General features: G+C 35.5%; 4 protein-coding genes across 8 annotated transcripts in view; 3 read left to right on the top strand and 1 right to left on the bottom strand.

Annotated features, from left to right (window-relative positions):
* Nucleotides 1–87: 87 nt before the first annotated feature.
* Nucleotides 88–7,956, top strand: LOC149735795 (uncharacterized). 2 transcript variants are annotated; one of them, XM_089878251.1, is made up of 7 exons: nucleotides 88–254; nucleotides 3,364–3,661; nucleotides 4,370–4,486; nucleotides 5,147–5,352; nucleotides 5,818–5,899; nucleotides 6,154–6,283; nucleotides 6,745–7,956. In XM_089878251.1, the coding sequence occupies exons 1-7, from the start codon at nucleotides 103–105 to the stop codon at nucleotides 7,407–7,409; spliced, it is 1,650 nt and encodes a 549-aa protein (XP_089734377.1). In that variant the 5' UTR covers nucleotides 88–102; the 3' UTR covers nucleotides 7,410–7,956. The 2 variants fall into 2 exon arrangements, with proteins under 2 accessions (XP_089734377.1, XP_089734378.1); XM_089878252.1 differs by lacking the exon at nucleotides 88–254 and adding an exon at nucleotides 1,204–3,128.
* Nucleotides 7,957–8,210: 254 nt separating this feature from the next.
* On the top strand, nucleotides 8,211–12,604 carry LOC149735794 (lactadherin-like). The gene is made up of 6 exons (XM_089878267.1): nucleotides 8,211–8,747; nucleotides 9,116–9,236; nucleotides 10,061–10,200; nucleotides 10,526–10,719; nucleotides 11,473–11,622; nucleotides 12,059–12,604. Exons 1-6 carry the CDS (start codon nucleotides 8,687–8,689, stop codon nucleotides 12,284–12,286), a joined length of 894 nt encoding a protein of 297 aa, XP_089734393.1. The 5' UTR covers nucleotides 8,211–8,686; the 3' UTR covers nucleotides 12,287–12,604.
* Nucleotides 12,605–12,613: 9 nt separating this feature from the next.
* Nucleotides 12,614–17,142, bottom strand: LOC149735793 (phosphatidylinositol-3-phosphatase SAC1-like). The gene is made up of 9 exons (XM_089878245.1): nucleotides 16,950–17,142; nucleotides 16,723–16,890; nucleotides 16,415–16,575; nucleotides 15,825–16,142; nucleotides 15,257–15,353; nucleotides 14,768–14,974; nucleotides 13,937–14,104; nucleotides 13,449–13,643; nucleotides 12,614–13,200 (listed from the first exon to the last, which is right to left on the bottom strand). The coding sequence occupies exons 1-9, from the start codon at nucleotides 17,115–17,117 to the stop codon at nucleotides 12,913–12,915; spliced, it is 1,770 nt and encodes a 589-aa protein (XP_089734371.1). The 5' UTR covers nucleotides 17,118–17,142; the 3' UTR covers nucleotides 12,614–12,912.
* Nucleotides 17,143–17,892: 750 nt separating this feature from the next.
* The window catches only part of LOC149735791 (multiple PDZ domain protein-like), a 29,462-nt gene continuing 26,656 nt past the window's right edge, over nucleotides 17,893–20,698 (top strand). For 3 of the 4 annotated variants that reach the window (XM_089878231.1, XM_089878233.1, XM_089878230.1), the window contains exons 1-5: nucleotides 17,895–18,151; nucleotides 19,045–19,162; nucleotides 19,568–19,710; nucleotides 20,178–20,313; nucleotides 20,566–20,690. In XM_089878231.1, the coding sequence (XP_089734357.1) occupies nucleotides 17,969–18,151; nucleotides 19,045–19,162; nucleotides 19,568–19,710; nucleotides 20,178–20,313; nucleotides 20,566–20,690 (705 nt within the window). In that variant the 5' untranslated portion in view covers nucleotides 17,895–17,968. Of the gene's footprint in view, nucleotides 18,152–19,044; nucleotides 19,163–19,567; nucleotides 19,711–20,177; nucleotides 20,314–20,565; nucleotides 20,691–20,698 lie in introns of all 4 variants that reach the window. The other variant, XM_089878234.1, reaches the window with a different exon arrangement.

The following is a 20,698-nucleotide window of genomic DNA, read 5'->3' as shown; positions in this document are numbered from 1 at the left end:
AGATATCTAGCTTCGATTAATATCATCAGCTTTGTGAAATATTTCTCGAAAATTTATCTTCGTTTATTAGGTATTTGGGTTTATATTACGATCGTGTTATTCATGACAAATGAAACGATAGTCATATATTGGAAAGGAAATATAAATGTTCGTATCTGCGTAAAGCCACGCATTGCCAACACCAGGGTCCATATGTTTATATGCGGACTCTGGCCTACACCAACGTCGGCCTACACCAAAGAAATTAAAACCAGGTATGGAAAACAAGTGTAATCATGAAATTAACGTTAAAATTGTTATCAATTTCATTAAATTAGAGTTAAATTAACAAATAGATTAAAACCATTGGTTGTAAACTATTTGGCCCACACAGTAGGCTTATGCATTCGTAGGCGAGGCGTAGTGTGACACCAATCGTACATCGATCTGCTGATTGATCCCCTAACACAAGTTTAGCTAAGCCGAAATGCGATTACGAAAGCCCAGTTTAATTACCGCGCGAAATGAAATCGAACTGTGCGATGATTTGGGTTTTTCTATGATGGAAAAATCGATTGATGAATTATCAACTAAATTCAATAAGCCTGTGAAACGATTGCACTTAAACAATGCTGTGACTAAAACGTGTCGGCAATTTTAAGGTAAAACCGAAGACTGACGTGTGCGACCATTCATAAAATGAAGTGTGAAACCCACGTCATTTACAGCGCATGTATAAGGAAAATCTCTATAAATAAATGGAATTCTTACACTGCTGCGCTGTTGGTGGAAATATTTACGATCCTGCTTTCATGTAGACACAATTTTCTAGGCAGATTTATGCTACTACTAGCACATAAAACATTATGTATAGTACTGTGGAGTAAGATAGGATACTTGTAGAACCAAAAGCGCATGTTTTCTAATCATTTTTAACAATTAAACTCGTGAGAATGCGGTTATATAATTTTGTAAACAATCTTTGTTAACTAATGAGTAAGACGATACTAAAAACTTATTACCCAATCCCCAACCTGCTATGTATATTCAATAAGGCACCCAGCGCTGGCCTAAAATAGATCGACCTTTGCAACGCGGGGTCACCGATGGGATTTGTTTTGCATGTGCGCGTGTGTGTGGGCACATAGCGCGCACCAGGAGCGGAAATTATAAGCAGGAAGTTACGTATGCGATCGCGTCGCAGTCATCTAAGCGTAGTTTGTCAGATGGAGCTATGCTAGTGTTTTGGTAACGGTGATTGCCTACTATGCATTAGTTTTAATGAGTGCCACTCATCAATATATATTTTGAAGTTACAGGTGGCCTAATAAAAGGTGTGATTATAGAATATACTTTTGTCGGTTCGTCATATTCTGTTCAGTGAGTCGATAATAGAGTTAGAATAATGTGATTGCACGTTAAATGTTACAAGTTTGTTTGACTATACGGTATTAAACCACGAGTTAGTAATAAAAGGCATGTTTTAATGACTTAAAACGGGAGTTTATTTTATACAAGGCAAGGCAGGACTGATACAATAGGATTGGTTTGATATTTAAAGAGAGTTTCCGTTCTGTACTAAGCTTGGTATGTACTAGTAATCTATTACCACAGCAGTGTCAGTATATGTTACTCCGAGGTAAAGCAAAAGAACAATTAGTAATGAAACAATGTTTTAGCATAACAACATTTTCCAGCCATTGGTTTATAGTACAGACAGAATGAAGTAAATATAGTAGGATGGGGAAAGACGGGACAACTTTAACACACAATATCCAAATATTCTGATGGCTTTTTTAACAATTTACAGCGGTCTGTCGGAGCCATGAGGTTACGGTTTCTTAATTCTTTGAATGTTCTTTGTTTACTACTAAATGGAACGAGAAAAAAGAATGAAAATATGTCTCATCTTCCCCCACCCCACTATAAAAAAAGCAAAACATATCGAGATTAAAGCATTCTGTTAAATAATAGCTTGACAGTGGGTATAGAGGGCAGGGACACCGGCTGTTATGAGAAATCAAATTTTGAAAAATTTAGGACTAGTATGAAGCTATCCCCGTTTATAACCAATTAAATTCGCGCTGTAACCTTTTGGTTAGGGTTCGGTTGATTGGGTCATCTTATAAAAATATATTGTCAGCACTAAAAAGTAAGAGACCGACTTGGTTTGTTTAAACGGCTGCATACTAGGCGTTATATTTTAATAGGTCTTTTTTATATAAATACTGATCGTATCCTCATGAAATTTCAATGCATGGTTTCTTTTGTTGTTCCCATTAAAAAAAAACACAGTTTAGCGCTGACCGAATAGGGTCCTCCCCCTTATGTGCGTCAAACTACATCATCAGACAGAGATTGCAAGGTCTATTGTGTTTACGATGAACAATACATACTGACGTAAGCTTAAATCAGATGACTTCATTTTTCCATGTGATAATATGCAATGTATGGCAGCGGCCGAAAAAAAAGATACCAAATTTGGTTTATTATTTTAAAACAGATTTGCTCTAGCTCAGTTTTGTAAGTTGGTTTATCAGGACGAGTAAATTTTAGATATAGTAGGGTGGGGGAAGATGGGACACTCTTTCATTCTATTTTTTCGGCCAATTTGGTAATAAACAAAGAACATTCAAAGAAGTATAAAACCATATCCTCACCCTATAGACCGTTGTTTTAAACACGATCAGGAAATTTTGATACTATGTGCAACAGATGTCCCGTCTTACCCCACCCCACTATATATACATTCTGATTAGATATGATTACAGTTTTTAGGTTAAAATCAATGTAGAAAGCAGTGAAAGCACTTTCGTGTCTCCAGGTTATAATATTAAACCGTCCAATAGGAAGTCAGACACAACAACGAGTTGTGTATTCATGTATATCCAATACCGAAACTATAAAATGCTCCAATGCGTAAAAGGTTACGATAGCAAAGTTTTTGAATTAGTAACCTAAAATTCTTGCTCATCAAAATTTTCTTTTGAAACAACTATTTTTCTTACACCAGATGAGCTGTAAAAAGCTTTAGATAAATTGTTTTAAAGTAAAAATATGATTCGCATACGTTTTATTTATATACTATGGACTGTATTTCTGCTCTCAATTTTTCTCTACAATAAAGGACTAGCTATTGACAGCGAAAGGTAACATTACATATATACCTGCAACCTGCATATATACAGCACTCGAGCTTAATGTATTCTATCCCGACAGTGTTTTTAGTACAGTGGGGAAAGATGGAGCACTTAAGCACACGAATAAATGGGGATCAGTAAAAAAATAAAAAAGTCTCGTCGAACAAAGTGTCCCATCTTCCCCCAACCTACAATATGAATTCCTTTAAAATAATGAGTCATACAAAGTTCTGTTGTATTTCAGGTCACCCTTCTCTTCCTTGGGTTTACAAGTACCATCAAAGACGGGTCGATTTTCTCGCGCATTAAAAAGTGCAAACGAATACTTGTGGACAGAATGGTCACCTCCGTTAAACTTCACTTGCAAAAACGGTGAAATTTTGCTGAATCACATCGAATGTGCAAATGCTAGCGGAGTCGTTGTACAACAAAGAAAATGTGTGTTAGATGGGACAAGTACTATAGATCCACAACTTGGAACGAAATGTACAACTGACTCTACGTCTTCTACTACAAGACTGATCAGCTGCAACAAACCAGAGGTTTTTTTAATACTTGATTCATTATTCGCTTTACCTGTCCAAGTTCGTCCTAAACCATAGTATACTGAAGTGACGTCAGTACAGTACGCTTAAATAGTAAATATACCATACACGGGCCCTATATACTGTTAAACAGAAGACGCATTTCGTGTATTTATTTTTTATTGGGCCGGTCCCAATTCGTATGCGAACTAAACTGTTTAAACTAAGAGTTTTTAAACCGTTGGTGTAACAGTCATTACTGTGGGGTAAGATGGGTACCGCTAATAACCCATATTTTTTTCTAATTGTGTTTTTAACGATGGTATTATAGAGCTTTTATAGGATACGGTTATATAATTTTGTAAATAATATTCTTTCTATACTACCAAATGGGAAGAGAAAATGGAATGAAAGAATACGTCCCATCTTTCCCACCCTACTACAATAAATTTGCAAAAATATTTATTTACAGTAAATGGAACGATAAAGAGAATAAAACATATAGTACTGTGGGGGAAGATGGGACACCTTTAGCACATAATATCCAAATATCCTGATCGAGTTTTAAACAATTAACAACGGTCTATGGGAGTTGTGGGAATACGGTTGTATAATCTTTTGAATGTTCCTTGTTTACTACCAAAGGGAACGAGAAAATAGAATGAAAAGGTGTCCCATCTTACCCCACCCTACTCTACATGTTATCTCAACATATAAAATTCATAGGTATGTAACGAATGGTCAGATTGGGGATCCTGCGTTGTGTGCCAGGATAACAACTGTACAGGACTTCCTACTAACTTGAGGGCTGGACAAACACGACGTAGAACATGTGAGCAAGAGGTGGGTGTATACAGATCGGCGTAATAACAAGATACAGTATTCCTGTGGTGTGAGATGGGATACTGTTAGCACCTAAATCCGATATTTTGCTAATCGTGTTTTGAACAACTAACAACGCTCTTTTAGAGTCGTGGGCTGCGATTTTTGTAAAATATCTTTTGTTTACTACAAAATAATTCGAGAAAAGAGAATAACATGTCCCATTTTGCTAATCATGTGGTCATATAGCCACGCATATAGTATTTGACGTAAATAGAAGCTACTAACGTTTTTTGACGTGTTTAATCTTGTTGTTTGTAATCTGATTCATACGGTGGCGTTTTTCGGCGAATATGTAGTTCCGCAGTCACGTATCTCCACCAAAGAACATATATATTAGTTGTATATAGTAGGGTGGGGGAAGATAGGACACCTTTTCATTTTATTTTTTTGTTCCATTCGGTAGTAAACAAAGAATATTCAAAGATTTGTAAAACTGTATCTTCACGACCCCCATAGACCGTTGTTAGTTGTTTAAAACACGATCGGGATGTTTTGATATTATGTGCTAAAGGTGTCCCGTCTTCCCCCACAGTATTAATAAGTATAACATAATTCTTAAATAATTACCGGAAATCTTTTATACAAATAAAATAAGATTTTAACTCGTGACGTTTTTAGTTCAACAAGTGCACCATACAATGGAGACTGGGTGCGTGTGTGAAGCGATCAGTGAACGGAGGATTAACTCCTGGTGGAAGAAATATTGGCGGTGGGTTAGCAGAAGAGGCTTCCCCTACCGACGCAATTAGTAGTTCGGCAAAAATCGCGGCATTTTCAGTGGCTGGTATAGTAATGGTGGGGCTACTAGGATTTGCAGGAACGAGGTAAGCCATTTTTTTAAAATTTTTAAAGTTATTTGTTTGATTTCAGTTTTACGACATGGTTTGATTAGTATAGAAAAAAATAAAGGATTTTTTCCTAAAAGGTTTCCTTTCAAAAAAGGCATACTTATACAGGTACTTAAATTGCATATAAGTTACACCTAAATACTTTCCTTTACTTCAAAATACCTCTTATATATATATACATATTATCACGAATACAGCTCGGACACGAGGTTTAAAGATTTTAAATAATCTATATGAAGTTACTTAGTTTTACAGATTATCCGTAATGCCGTCACAATGTGTCAGCAAGATTAGAACATTATTTGACAGTAAGAAAGGGTGTACCAAATTAGCACAGCTTGCGATTTAAAAACGACAACTTTAAAGTTATAGTTCGTATTATTTTGCTATAATAAAGCATATAAATAAATGTAAAAATGATAAATTTGTATTATATTGCAGTTTGTTACGAACGACTTTGCTTCGACCGAATCGAAGAAGATCTGATGTTTTGACAGTTTCTCACAACGAAGAACAAAATACTGTAAGAAAAATAGCTATATAAATGTACATTCAAATAACTGTCATACGGATAAGCATGTGGTTAAAGTGTTATGTGATTATATAACACAGCCGCTATCGCATGCTTTGTAGTATAGCCTATACTTGGATCACTTTTAAACAGTTGTCATAAACGCATTTAAATGTTTAACTATTTTTAATACAATAATTCCTACAGCCGTATACATTCTTTATGCGTAATCTGTATATAATCAATTTACCCAAATTTTTGTTTAGAGCGTATCGAGTCCTGATCGTATTTACGTGGTAAACATGGCAGCTCAACAAGGTAGACCTCGACCTGTAGCTGGAAGAAGGACTGCACATCCAAGATCTAATTTATCAGTCATCCGAGAGGAAGAAGACGGTAAGAATAATGAATTTTTTACAGTAGGGTGGGAAACGAATTATAAAACCGTATTCTCACGACTTCCATAGACCGTTGTTAATGGTTTAAAACACGATCACGATATTTGGATGTTAAGGCGTCCCATCTTTCTTCACCCTACTAACAATGTGTTCTATCTTTAAAAAAATATTGAACACTTGACGTATAATGATTGTTGGTAAGACTGAGTGGTCACTTTTGGGTAATCCAAAGTCAGCCATACAAACAAAACAAAAAAAAAACTAAAAACAATAGCACCTATATGAGTTACACATACGTGGTAACTTGGAAAAGCAGGCCGTGTGTTTATAAAATGGGGCACCGTGTAATAAAGGCTGTGGTTTTCGCCAAACGTCACCTATCCGTCCATTCATTTATTCATTCTCTCAATTAATCAACCAATATAATAGTTGGCGCTTATACGTTGCTTTGGCTTTCAGTTGCTTCCATTCGTCGCGAGTCCATTCAAAATGGGACGAGTGGTCGAAATGATAGCGATGAAGCGATGGACTTTATGGACGAGGTCCTCACGGAAGTTGAGAGAGAAGAAGAGCAAGTTGAAGAGGACGCACAAGGTGAAGACACACCTTTAAAGATGCAGGTTGTAATGGAAGAGGATGAAATTTCTAGCGCAAGTGACTCTTCCACGACTTCTGCCGAATTTGAAACTGATTTCCGTAAATCCGTCGTTGTGGATGAAGACGGAAAACTCTTCCGCGATTTTGGCTGGAATCCGGAAGACAGGGGAGCATCTGAGTCTGAAAATATAGAGATACGTCCGGAAAACACGCTCCGGGTTCCCGGTAGCGAACAATATGATTTTTCAGCATCAGCACTTTCACTCGCCTCTGCTAGACTCCTGGATCAAATGCATCAATGCCATTCTTCAGTAGGAACATGTGAAAGCGAGCTACCCCTTCCACATTTAGAAGAAATCAAATCTTTTAATTCTGCTTTAGATTTAAGGCGGAGTGTTAACCAAGACACTAAACAGCAATTTTCTTCAATGCCAGATTTAAATTCCGCTTCAGCTGTAATACCTGATATTGCTGATGTTTTGAGCACAAGCTCAGAAGAAGATTTCTACGATGACGCGTTTGTATGACGTCATTTAATAACAACAGCATGCTTACGTGCGAGGTTGCAATGCGTATTCTATGCCCATATTGCATATCTGTTTTTTACGCTACGTCTCGAAACAGGTGTTTGATTCGGTGTGGTGAATTCGAATCTTTTACAACCGATACAGTGTTTTCGAAATCGAATATTTCATTTTAAAATCCATTATTGCACAATACTAAAAAATGCAATAGGCCTACGCACGCCGTTCTTAGTTTGAATGGGGTTTATTGGCACTATTTCACGCTGTGGTCAAAAAACTATTTAAAAATACTTTTTATGTTAAAGATAAAAGAAAACTGGTGCGCCTAAATGATTTGGTGTAACTGACCACAGAGTGTTTTAGCTAATTTTTGAATGATCACTGTAATAATGCAAATTGGGCTTCGTTTTCACACAAGTCTTACATCGCACATTATAGTAATTGTTATTGCACTATATCGTATATGCAGCCGGTTTAAAGTTTACTGTTAAATTATTCATTCCTGCATTTTTTATTAAACTTGCACACGTTGCAATTAATCACAGAATAATTGTCATTTACATAAACACAACCAGCAGAATTACTACGTGTCGCATGTACAACAGCGTCGAGCCCTTGTGGGCCTCTTTCTCCAGCTTCAGGCGCATAATAATGCACCTCAGCTGCAAATAGCTGCGTTGATTATTTTCACCTCGGCGTTTTATTAGGAATTTCCCGAGGAGTCTCAGCGAAAAGCGACCGTCAGCGCTTTTTCTTTGGTGATTAAGAGGTGCTAACGTACACAGCAACCGAAGGGAGAGGTGATTGTAATATAACAACAGCAAGAGGTGATGGGATGGTGCGTAAAGTATGCAGGCAAGCAAAAATGTACTTGTACATACAGCAACAAGATTTGATACAATGCAGTAAATTGTTTTCGACTTGCAAAGAGCAAACGGTGCTGGTAAATGTAGAACGTTCTGATTTGCATCAACAGGAAACAATAGCTTTCGAACGCAAGTTGTTTTAAGCAATAAGGGCAAATCTTGTGACTTAAAGCAGCAGTTTCAGCATTTCCTTTTTACTTAATTGCAGTCATTATTGCACCATACGCGCAATAAAGAAGTAGGTATATTGCTGCAAGCGTTACAATGTTTTCTGTTTGCACATGTAACACAGCAGAACAGCTATTTATTTTTACGATTTACCTGGCTAAAGTTTTATGTTTATAATTGTTTTTGCTGTGTTTACAGATTTTAGTGAAAAATATTGCAATTGTTGTACGAGAAAAGAAAGCGGAAATGAAAATATTTCTGTTTGGGATTTTGTTGATATCATTTGCTGTATCAAGCTTGCAAGAAGGTATTTTTTTACACATTTTAATCTTTTACGTACTGAACATAATATTCTGTGTTCTACTAAACTGTCAGAACGAAAGTTTTATGCTTATTGGACACAGGCGTATTTTGCAATAAATTTATATTTGTATATTTTCTCGACCCATTTGGTAGTAAAAAATAAAATTCACAGGTTTATAAAACCGTATCCTTACGACTCTCATAGACTGATGTTACTTGTTTAAAACACTGTCAGAATATTTGGATAGTATAGGATAAAGGTGTCCCATCTTCCCTCACCCTACTTGTCATATAACAACATTCTGTGTTATCGATTTTTCCTATCAGCTTATATTACGCTTGAATGTTCAATTTCTATATCTTGTTATACAGTATTCCCTGTTGGTGGCAGAGGACAATACGCTTTAAATTATTGGCAAGCTCGAGCAAAATGTGCTTCGCTGGGAGCTAGTTTGGCTTCAATACAAGAATTAGATCAAGCACGACTTAACGGGTAATGCTATTTCATTCCATGGTACTGTGGGATAGCATGGGGAACTGTTATAGAACATTATATCCCACGTTACCAGATTTTGTTTTGAACAATTATACCAGAGCAATTTTAGGGTCGCGAGCCACGGTTATATAATTCTCTAACTATTTTGTTTACTACCAAAGGCGACGAGAAAAGAGAAAAATACATGTCCCATCTTACAACACCGCACACATAAGTGAGGTCCAACGGATATAATAGGCACATCATTAGACGGCCTAGATTTTAACTACAGTTACCCCATACTTCATTGTTAGGGCTATAGGCTACTCTTGTATTAATTTATCTTAAAACTGTAATTAAGCATGTTTAAACAAGTAAAACTTTATAGTGCTTTTAATGGCTACCTTTACACTGCTGTTTATAGTGAAACGATCGGCTATGTTGGTTATATTAAAGATAACTACTTCGGTGTGTAAATACCTTAACAGCATAGAATTAAAGTCAAGCGTATACCGATCAAACTTAAACCCGAACTCACACTATATGTACTTCTAAAACTTACACGCAGGTGTAATATACTACAAGTAATTTATTACGACTTTTATTTTTTTCTAAAGCGCATTTTATAGCCGTGATTGTAACATATAGTAGGGGTGGGGGAAGATGGGACACCTTTTTATTATATTTTTCCGTCCTATTTGATACTAAACAAAAAACTTAAAAAAAATCGTGAAATGTTTGGATATTATGTTTACCGTCTTCCCCCACCCTACTATACTTTACAACAGAATGAACTGATTTGTATCAAACAAACGAATAATGCATTTGAATACTTCCTTCAGTTTGTCTCATTGTTCTTGCGGTTGGCTGTTGGAAAAGAAAGCTGGATATCCCATGAACGAAACAAAGGCTGGCTGTGGTAATCGACCTGGCGTTCATTTATGCAACTGGCGTGAAACATGGGACGCATTCTGTTACATGGGTGAGTCATATGGACAAGTGTGGTATAATCTATATTGGCGGTGCTTTAGAATAAAGATCTTTGGAATCGTATTCGAAATATTGGTCAAGACAAGATACAGTTAACACCTAAATCATATTTTCCGAATGTGTTTTTAACAATTAACAACGCTCTTACTGTGGAGTCGCTGCGATACGTTTAACAAATTCCGTATTTAGTTTTTTGAACTTGTTCAATCCCATCCCAACCTAACTGCATTACAGATATTAAAAATCCCACCGAGTAACAAACTGTACAATACTACTGCATCCGTGTATTTATTTTCAAATGCTTATCTATATTTTAGACACAGCCATAGCAAACTGCTCTTCGCCGCTTGGTGTAGAGTCTGGAGAAATAACTGACGGTCAGATGACAGCTTCCAGTGTTTACCACTCGTTCTGGAATGAAAGATGGAATCCACACCTTGCACGTTTACACAAGGAAGGAGTTATCAACGCATGGATGCCACACCACGATGGTAGGAATCAATATTTGGAGGTAAGAGGGGCTGTATAGCTAATGACTGTAAGCATGAATTAATGTAACTTATTTATTTTCACGTGGAGAGACAGGAACACTCGTTATAACAACCTAATGTTAGTTCACTAAGTTAATTTTCTCGGTGTTTTCTTACTCCAAAGCACAACTTATCTTCGCTTACATGGTTTTTGCTTCTTTTGTGGTATGTATTGATACCACGAGGAGAAAATTCCCATTGTAGTTGCTAAGAGACTGTAAGCGCTGTTTTTTCGTTTAGCGGCTGGTTGCGCTATTGAGTTAAAACGAAGCATTTTTTAGTCGTCGAGACCTGTATATATAACAAGGCTATTAGAAAATACTGCATTATACTTGCATATCTGCTTGCTTGAGTGTCTGGTATAAACTCCATTCACCAAACAATTATTTATAGTAGGGTGGGGAAAGATAGGACACCTTTGACACATAATAACTAAATATCCTGCGATCGTATTTTAAACAATAAACAACGGTCTATGGGAGTCGTGGGGATAAAGTTTTATAAAAAAATCGTTAAATGTTTGTTTACTACCAAATTGGAAAAAAAATAGATTGAAAAGGTGTCCCATCTTCCCCCACCCTACTATATGTTATACAACACGGTAAAAAAAACGAATAAAATATTATTTTATTTTGATTGCGGTCCTTTTCGATGACCTAGAATTAGGTCGGATTTGGCCTTAAATTACACAAACACCCAATAATAAATGGTAATGCCCCTATACTCCTTTACAGATCGACATGGGATCAGCTATGGCTGTTACTGGTATAGTCACACAAGGAGCACGTCGTTACCTGGCCAACCAGTTCGTGACGTCGTTTAAGGTCGCACACAGCAAAGACGGGGAATTCTGGCGAACCTACACCGAGGATAACGTTGAAAAGGTGCGGTATAATTACGTTGGTTTAAACCACAAACAAAACAATAACAAATACAGTTTATTCTATGTAACTTGTAAGCGAGTATGAGGTGTATATAGCTTTCGCACATAATGTACAAAAGTCTCTGCGACATGACTGTGGCTGCCCAGAGGATATTGCGAACTAACTTTAGCACATAATATCCTAATACTCAAATATTCTTAACGTGTTTTGAACAATTAACAACAGTCTATGAAAGTCCTGAAGAAACGGTTTTATAATTTTCTGAACGTTTTACTACCAAATGGGACGAGAAAATAGAATAGAAACTTGTCCCATCTCCCCCCAACCTACTATATACTTTGGCTGTTCCGACAAGAATTGTCTTCTATTTAGGTCGTAACTAGAATACGTAACATAACGTCTAAGCTGAAATTACACAATCCTTTTATACTTTCAGATATTCGCGGGCAACTTCGACAACGATACACCAGTTCGAAACAGCTTTAAAAACCCGATACTAGCGCGTTACATCAAATTCAAACCCATGACCTACCAAAAGCACATAACACTGAGGATGGAGCTGTACGGATGCGGCATTGAAGATTATAACATGGAATTGGAACGGAAACGGGCTGTGCGAGTTACTGCAATGAACGGGTTCGGAGAACGTATTCCACGACAGTAGGTTTCTGTTTATAAAAAACTGACAATGTCCGAACATTTTTAGGGGCATGTGAATACAAACTCTTTGTTTTTTGTAGTAATGGGGTAAGATGGGCCATGTTTTTATCCTGTTTTTTAAAAAATAATTTCAGAATATTTTAGAATTATACGTAACCGTATATTTACCACTAAAAATACGATTACGAAATAAGGGATTTTATGTGCTGTCGGTATCCATCTTACCCCAGAGTACTGTAGGTCTGCAGTAACGTTCCAGATATCTATATACCCGTGCATGTACATAAATGCTGGTAACTGTAAATACAAACCTTAAAGTACAGACTTGATCTGGTCTTGGCAGCAAATCGGTTTATTTTTAAACTTTGATTCGAAAGGTTAATGCACAAATCTACAGAACGTAAAACTTCACCACAAAAACACGGAATAACAAAAATCACATAATATATATTTCCTACAATATTTAGCACACACGATGTCAACTATAATGTTAAACAATATAGTCTTCTAACGGGAATAGAATTTTTATTTCGCAATAAAATTGCTCTACGTTTTTTTAAACGCATGACGTAATGCGTTACGTCACGATGCAGAAATCACGTATGACGTAATAAAAAAAATCGCGCGAATTTATTCGAACTTTTCTTTGACGTGAACCAAGTTTGGTTTGTTTACAAAATCGACGCCGTGACGCAATACGTATGACGACACCACCAACGTAGCAAGGGCCCATATTATGACGTATGTAAGCTGCTCGAGAAAGCCGGTGGCAGGAAGAAGAGCAACTATGACGAAGACTGAAAAGATGAGATAAATAAGGAAGAGGAGGACAGGTCTCCTCCGCTGCTCTGGTGATGGGAAAGGAGAGGAAGTGCTCTCGGAGACGCAAAAGTTGCCAAGGAGAAGATCCATGGAGTCCTGGGATGAAATTATTACTCAATGTAAGTTTGGTTTAATAAAATAATACAAAAATGCAAAATGGTATGCATGTGGTAAGAAGATATGTTTTAAATTTTTTAGCTTTAAATTTCGAACAGTTGGCTTAGCTTTCAGTAACATTTTAATCATATATTCCCATGCAAAAACACATAAAAATATCGTGAGATCCTTTACCCTAAAAATGCATTTATAAATATTTTCAGAAAAAAAGATTGTTTTAAACTTACTTGTCTAAAACCGTCGGAGAAATTATTTTTCAAATAACGTACTGCAGAGTTGTACCCGTCTTTCAAAAGACCAAACTTTGTACGTTTACCAGTCCGTGTGTAATCTGTTTTCAAAGCACCAGTGCCAGCGTATTGGCGTGAGCAGAAGTCCGCGTTATCTGCCCAAATCTGCTTCAATGTGTAGTCTAGCTCAGCCTGTTGTTAAACGAATGTTATGAATTTAAACTGGTTTAGTTTGGTAGAATATTATGGGGATTTCCCGGTATATTTTGTTTCATAGTTTTTAACTTCAATTCAATTATATTTAAAGCCTGCTTAGAGGTGTATATAATTTGGCTTGGAATTTAAAAAATGATTTTCCTTTTCTGTACTTGTGTAAGAAGTTAAAATTAAAGAAAAAACTTTTAAATAAATGCTTTAATTAAAAGAAATACCTACACCCTAATATTGACTGCTAAAAAACAAAAAAAAATTCAAAATCCCCACACCTCTTGTTCAATGGTTGAGTCGGGCTTAAAAATTCCAAGTTGTTTTAGTTGTTTAGTTAATGAGACTCGCGCTATAAGTGATTGCACCACGTTAGTACGGTCCAAACAATCCATACAGTTTGTCCGAAATACACCGGTTTGCTTCATGAACACTGTACCATCGCGATTCTGGAAAAACATTGTGAAGAGTTTGTAAAAAAGTAGTAGTTTTGTGCATTTTCAGTCAATTTATACTGCTTTTAAAATATTTACAATCACTTTTGAGTAAGAGTTTTTTTAATCAAAATTTTAGCAATTAGGCTAATGTATTTTCTGAACATACTTAACTTAATAACTTCTATACTATAAGTTACCAAATAGTTATTTTTTTACTAAATTTAGTGTTCAAACGCTCGTATCATATACCTATCAAATCTAAATAGTGACTATATAGCATCTGTACTTCCTTTCAAAGGCATACAGTTATGCATGATGTATGATAGCTATTCATTAGAGTAGAAAACTTTATACACCATATAAATTATCATGAAAGGATGTAGGATGTTGTCATACATGATGTTAAATTATTAATTATAATCTGTTGTGGTGATAAATAATTATCAGCGAAAGTCATTCATTTTGTAGGAATTTTAATCATTGGTAGGTTTTAGATTAAAACAAATGGAAAACTTTAAAGTGTGCTTAACAGTACATAGTCTTAGTAAAGAACATAGTTTTAGTAAAGAACGTGTATTTATGTTTGACCAAAAACTTGACACTAAAACTGTTTAAAATTTTGTGTTTAAAAAAACACTAACACAAAAACAATTCTAAAAACGGCAAAAAACCAACCTGCATGAAATAACCAAACTGTTCTTGGTCCAATGCAATTCTGTCTATGAGTATACTCAGCCTATCCCAGTGGTTTGCTCCACATTGTCCGTGGAAATCAAATGCATCGTAACCTATGTCCTTAGAGTTGGTTTCGTTCACAGCATCCAAGAATGCTTGTGCCAAAGTCAGTTCTACTCCCTTATGGTTCACAAGGTTCAGCACCATCTGTATTTAAACTATTAGTATTAAGACAAACACATTCTTTTTTGTATGTGGTAACTAAAGACTATTGTTAAATTAGTTTCCCAGTTCACTTCATATATTTCATTTTTTATTATATTATTTTACGCTTAAATGATTTAAGCATAAAATGATCCTCGCAATTAAACTATTATCATTCTCCCGACGCAAGGACTCAACATTCTGTATTTAATGTAGCAAGGGAAGTTAAAACATTTTCTAGAATAAAACATATTTGTCTTATTTTTTGCAATTACAGCATGTTACCTGCTTTCCATATGTGATAATTTGTGAGTCGAAATGAGATTTAAATGATGCTAAATGAAGAGCTCGGTCTTCTACAAGCTTTGGCAGTGGTTTGTATCTAAAATAAAGACAACTCAATTAACATCTACAGTTTTCTATAATGGTTAGCTTACTATACACAACATACATATAAATGCTCTTTATTCCTATATATACCATTTTGTGTTCTGATTGTTTTACATACACGAACACATGGCAGGTCTTAAAGGATTAAAATGGCAACAGATCTGGCTATACCAGCATTAGAGCACATGGACCATACAATACACAGATCAATATTTGTGCATTGTCAATACAAAAAGATCAATATTGATTATCGTGCGTCGTACCATCAGGGCAAAGTCGATTAAAGGTTTCATGTATCAGGTAACTGGGATTATCAGCTGGAAACTGAAATGGCCACATGAGTTTTAAATGCTAAATAATGATAAAAATCACAGAAATGTTTCATACGCCTGGAGGGAAATTGATAAAAAATTGTAAATTCTGTTTTTTTGTACAACTTTGACAATCCTAGCATTTCATGTACCTTAAATTTGGTCGCTGGGACCATAACAGTGGTATAGAACCTCTGGTTTGAACCAGGGAGCAAATATGTCTGGCATACACCACGACTTGCTCTGTTTCGACGAAATTTGCCGCATCTCCTTGCTTGTCAAGTCCCCGGACAAAATAACGCGTTCCAGCTCTTAAGGTGCTCCTTCTAGAGACAAGGATCAGATCGAAAGTCCTCCCGAGGACGAAGCAAGATGTGATGGAGATGAAACCATGCATGAAAGGAACCGTGAACTTGCTAAGTTCTGGTCGATCCAAAAAGTCATGCAGAGCGTGCCGGTTCCAAAAAAATCTGAAATTTTAAGTCATTTTTAGTACAAGTAGCAAAAGTGTGGTTTATACTCTGTCTCTATAGACTTTAGATATATATACATTTATTGATATCTATTCAGCCAGATTGGTAGTCTGCTGTATTTCTGTTTAATTAGACTAGTAAAGTACAAATCTACAACAGATAATGGTGTAAATTTACTGTTAAAATATATTCTATTGATGAAAACCACTATATGCACTATAAAACCGGCCAAATACGACAATATATTGTTTTTTAAATTATATTTTAACCTGTGGTCCGCCCTTGTACTGAGTGGTTCCAACAAAAAACCAGCATCAGCTAAAGCAAGTCTCTGCATGGAGTGTGTGATGTCAAAGCTTGTAGAGAAATAATAATCCTTGAATGACAAAGCATTGTTGAGCAGGGCAAGGTAAGTCTCATTGTCTGATGTCTGCAAATTGATAGAAACTTTAAAGTTAGGTACAAACAAATATTTAAAATGGTTGTGATTTTAGTTTTTTTATCAATGAATACTGTACCAAAACTTTAGCAAATTTGTTTTAAAAATTTTTGTTTAAATATTTTAAATTATATAAACCTGTGCTTCGTTTAGATTTAGAAGAGATTTGCGATACGGTAGAACCTCTGTTTCTGTAACTTTCCATATAGTATGACCAGCTATGTCTCCAACACGAGATCTGCCTGTGACAACGATTAAATGCGGACCGCCAACTAAGTTTATGACTCCAAATATTGCATGAATTGCCTGTTATAAATAAAATGATGTTTAATGTTGAATTTTGTAGAAAATACACAAAATAATACCTTGCTTTCGGCTAGAGAAGGTGGAATGTCATCTCGATTTGAAATTAATTCGATTTCAAAATTGATTCGGTCAATAACAAGAACATCCTCTGACCCAGCGTTAAGTGCTTCAATGTAAAAAGCATCGTTTGTGACGTGAAGTCGCAAGTTATCATATACTAAAGACATTATGCTGTAGGAATATAAAAGCAATTGATTTTGTATAACGAATGCTTGTAAATATGCATAACGAGTTCTCGTAAATACTGATTATACATTACATACAATGGAGATATGAACAACAACTTCTATAAGACGTAATTTCAAATCTTGTTACACATATAACAATCTCCTATGCATCTCATGACAAAATTTCTCAATGGGAATCACTCGAGCGCAACGATTAATACATCACGCGTGCAAACCACGTGACAAAATATTTTTAGGGAGCTGAGGTGTTTGTGAAAATATCGTTCCGGATTGTATTTTGTGCGTATTTTTGAGCATTTTAAAGTGTTACTAAACACGCAAATAATAATAAGCACAACATATTAATATGCACACTAGATTTACCAAAGCATATTATATCAATTCTGACGTATTTATTTATTTTTCTTGAAATCAAATAGAGCGTGACGAGCATAGAGATCCTATACAATAGAAAAGTATTTACTTTGATCCGCGATTTCAAGTATGGACACTCCCAAGTCAAAGTAGGAATTTAGAACTCAAATAATTAATAAATAGGCATGTGTTTAAATATATTTATGTGGTTATTGGTATTTAAATTTTAGTAAAACATTTTAATTGGGTGTGAGTAGCTGAGGGCGTGTACTGTACTGTAGTAATATTTTGTGTCAGCTGGCAGCTTGCCTGTATGAGATTTATGGAATGTGACGTGTATTTGTAGGAAAATGTGTGAAATGCATTGCTTAGATCTTAACCGGTTAAAAAATTAATCAAATTTAATTTTGTGTTTGGTAAATTTAGGACACTGAATTTTTAAACTAAAATCTGTGACTTTGGTGACTTCAAGCATCATGCCGTCGCAAGAAGAGCTTGAAAAAGCAGCTTTAATTATTAAACGGATTCAAAACCAGTTAAAAAGGCAAGGTGATTATTCCAATGATGCTGAACTAGAAGCTATGAAGTCACTAATGGAGAGTCCGCTGTTTAAGAAGATGGCACAACTTCAAGCTTCAATACAACAACTTAAAAAAGAGGTGTTTTCATCATTGTCCATCTTTAAATGTTACTTTATTAGTCATATATATGTCCTATTGTTTTTATACTTTTAAAATGTTAAAGTTTTGTACTGCAGGCCTACTGCTATAAATAATATGCTTATTAACACTTTCGGCGCCGCACTAATTTGAACAATCGGACACTGGGTGCCGCAAGAATTTAGGATTTTATTAAATTTTTAATAAGCCATGAATTACAATTGAAAGTTGCAAATTATACAACAGTAAGCAACAGGAATCCAAGAAACAGTGACGTATCCATGTTTTTCCGTTTGTGTGGACGTATAACATCACTACCAATGTATCCATAACTTCACTTTTCTTTAGAGCCGGAAGAATAAGTATTAAACAAAACAAAACTTCACAACATCATAATTGTAATGATCAGACACTAAATCATTAAAGTTTGAACCATTATCCGTAAATATTCCAGCAGTGAAAACATTGTAAACTAGTAATATTGCGTAAAATATACTTGAAAATCGTCAGAAACAGCTGATCGCAGAGTCACAAGCTAATTGGTCAAAAATAACGTAATCTCAAAGCAGACGTTCGCATTTAGTCTCAATGCAGCCTAGATCGACCGTACGTACATATACGTGGTTTACTATTAGTTTAAATGCAACGCGGCACTCGTAACAATGAAAAAATGCTAAAACGTATATATACGTGGGATGGCACCGGGAACCACTGTTACTTAAACGTATATATACGTAGATTGGCGCCGAAAGTGTTAATATACATTTAAATTAAGAACTAAATTACCTTTAAATTTTCAGGTTTTGTAACTCTTGTAGTAGGTTGTAATTTTTGTTGTAATTACTTACATTACCAACCATTGGTGTATTGAACTAACATTATGTAATCGACAGGTAAAAAAAGATGACTTCGACATCAACAATGTTGAGTTTTCACACGAGAATGGTGGGTTGGTGGTTGATGGTAAAGAGGTGGAAAACGATAGTTCAATGTTTAATGGTAGAAATGGAGGTATACCGTTCTATTTCTAAGTGTTTCTCATTTGTCAATGTGTTAAATTTCTCGAAAATGAATTAGTTCTATTTTATTAGCTTTTGTACAGTTGTTTAATACATGGATCTGTTCTTGTTTATAAACAGAAAATTTGCATGAATAATTTATAATTCTAAATTTATTGATGGTTCAATAATTGGAGTACAGTCAATACAGCACAAAAATACTGTGTAAAGTACTTAAAAAGCAAATAGTTACAGTTAGAATCAATGCAAAATCAAACACACACACACATATATATATAACAGTACTTACCATTAACATTGGGGTGTTGTGGTAATGTGCCAAATCTTAGCTAAATCCCAGGTCATTGAAAAAGGTCTCGCACACACAGAATAATTAGAATACACTGTTTGAACTTAGATTTGGAAGAATTTATTGAATCTGCTGCGCAAGGAAGGGAGACAGAAATGATTGAAATATTTAAATCGGAGAACGAAGGACTTGGGTTTAGTGTGGTTGGGTTGAAGTCAGAACACAGGGGTGACCTTGGAATATTTGTACAGGTTTGTATGTTTTTTATTGGAAACATGAAGTTTTGTTGGAATAGTTAGACCTATCTTGTAAAAAAACTAAAATAAAATTAGTTTGGCACCGTGGCTAAGTGGTTATGCGATTAAGACAGAAGAATACTGACATATCGGGTTCAAAGTTCGATACTAAAAGGCAAATGTGTTCTTGGGCAAAACACCTAACCGACATTGCTTTAACCCAATTGTCACTAAAATGAGCTGTAGCACTCTGGCTGTCGCGTGTCGCGATAATAAGCCAAGTATGCCTAAATCTTCGATGCCAAATCAATTGGGACTTGGAGTGTATTATCTCATTGTAGCACGACATACATTTCTTATGTTATATATCATTGTGAGATTAATTAAAGAATCAATATTCTAATCATTGACCTTGTTTTACAAAGCTGATCTAATACATTTTGTTTTTATCCAATTAACCATAGTGTTTTCAATCTCAATAGGACATCAGGTCTGGTGGAGTGGCTGACAGGGATGGTAGGTTGAAGGAAAGTGATCAAATACTTGTCATAAACAACCAACCACTAACACAAACTATATCGCATCAGCAAGCAATTGGAATCTTGCAGAAAGTAAAAGGTAAAATTTAAAAAAAAAACTAACCAGGTTCGAATAAGTAGATTGCAATTTTCAAATTGCAAATTGTTTTTGCTTTTTGTCTAAATTGCGACACACATCAAAAAAACAAATGACTGAACTAAGTTCTAACCGTAAAATTTGTTCTGCTTATTCCTATCCTGACTGTAAACTTTAAACATTGCAGTAAAAGTTACGAAATCAACAGCAAGTTGGTATTAAATTTGTTATATTATTTCGCCCTTTGCTTCTCAGGGACGGTCAAACTTGTGGTAGCACGAGGGGGGATTCCCCAATCACAAGGCCACTTATCAGCGGAGGGGTCACAGGTGTCAAGGTCATCATCTATTCTAAGCTCTCTATCCCAAGCCTCAGGCATGGTAAGTTT

The sequence above is a fragment of the Ciona robusta genome, chromosome 5, assembly GCF_009617815.1.
Source record: "Ciona robusta chromosome 5, ASM961781v2".
NCBI lineage: Eukaryota > Metazoa > Chordata > Ascidiacea > Phlebobranchia > Cionidae > Ciona > Ciona robusta.
The sequence above is the reverse complement of the archived record's forward strand: the minus strand, read 5'-3'. Positions and strand labels throughout refer to the sequence as shown.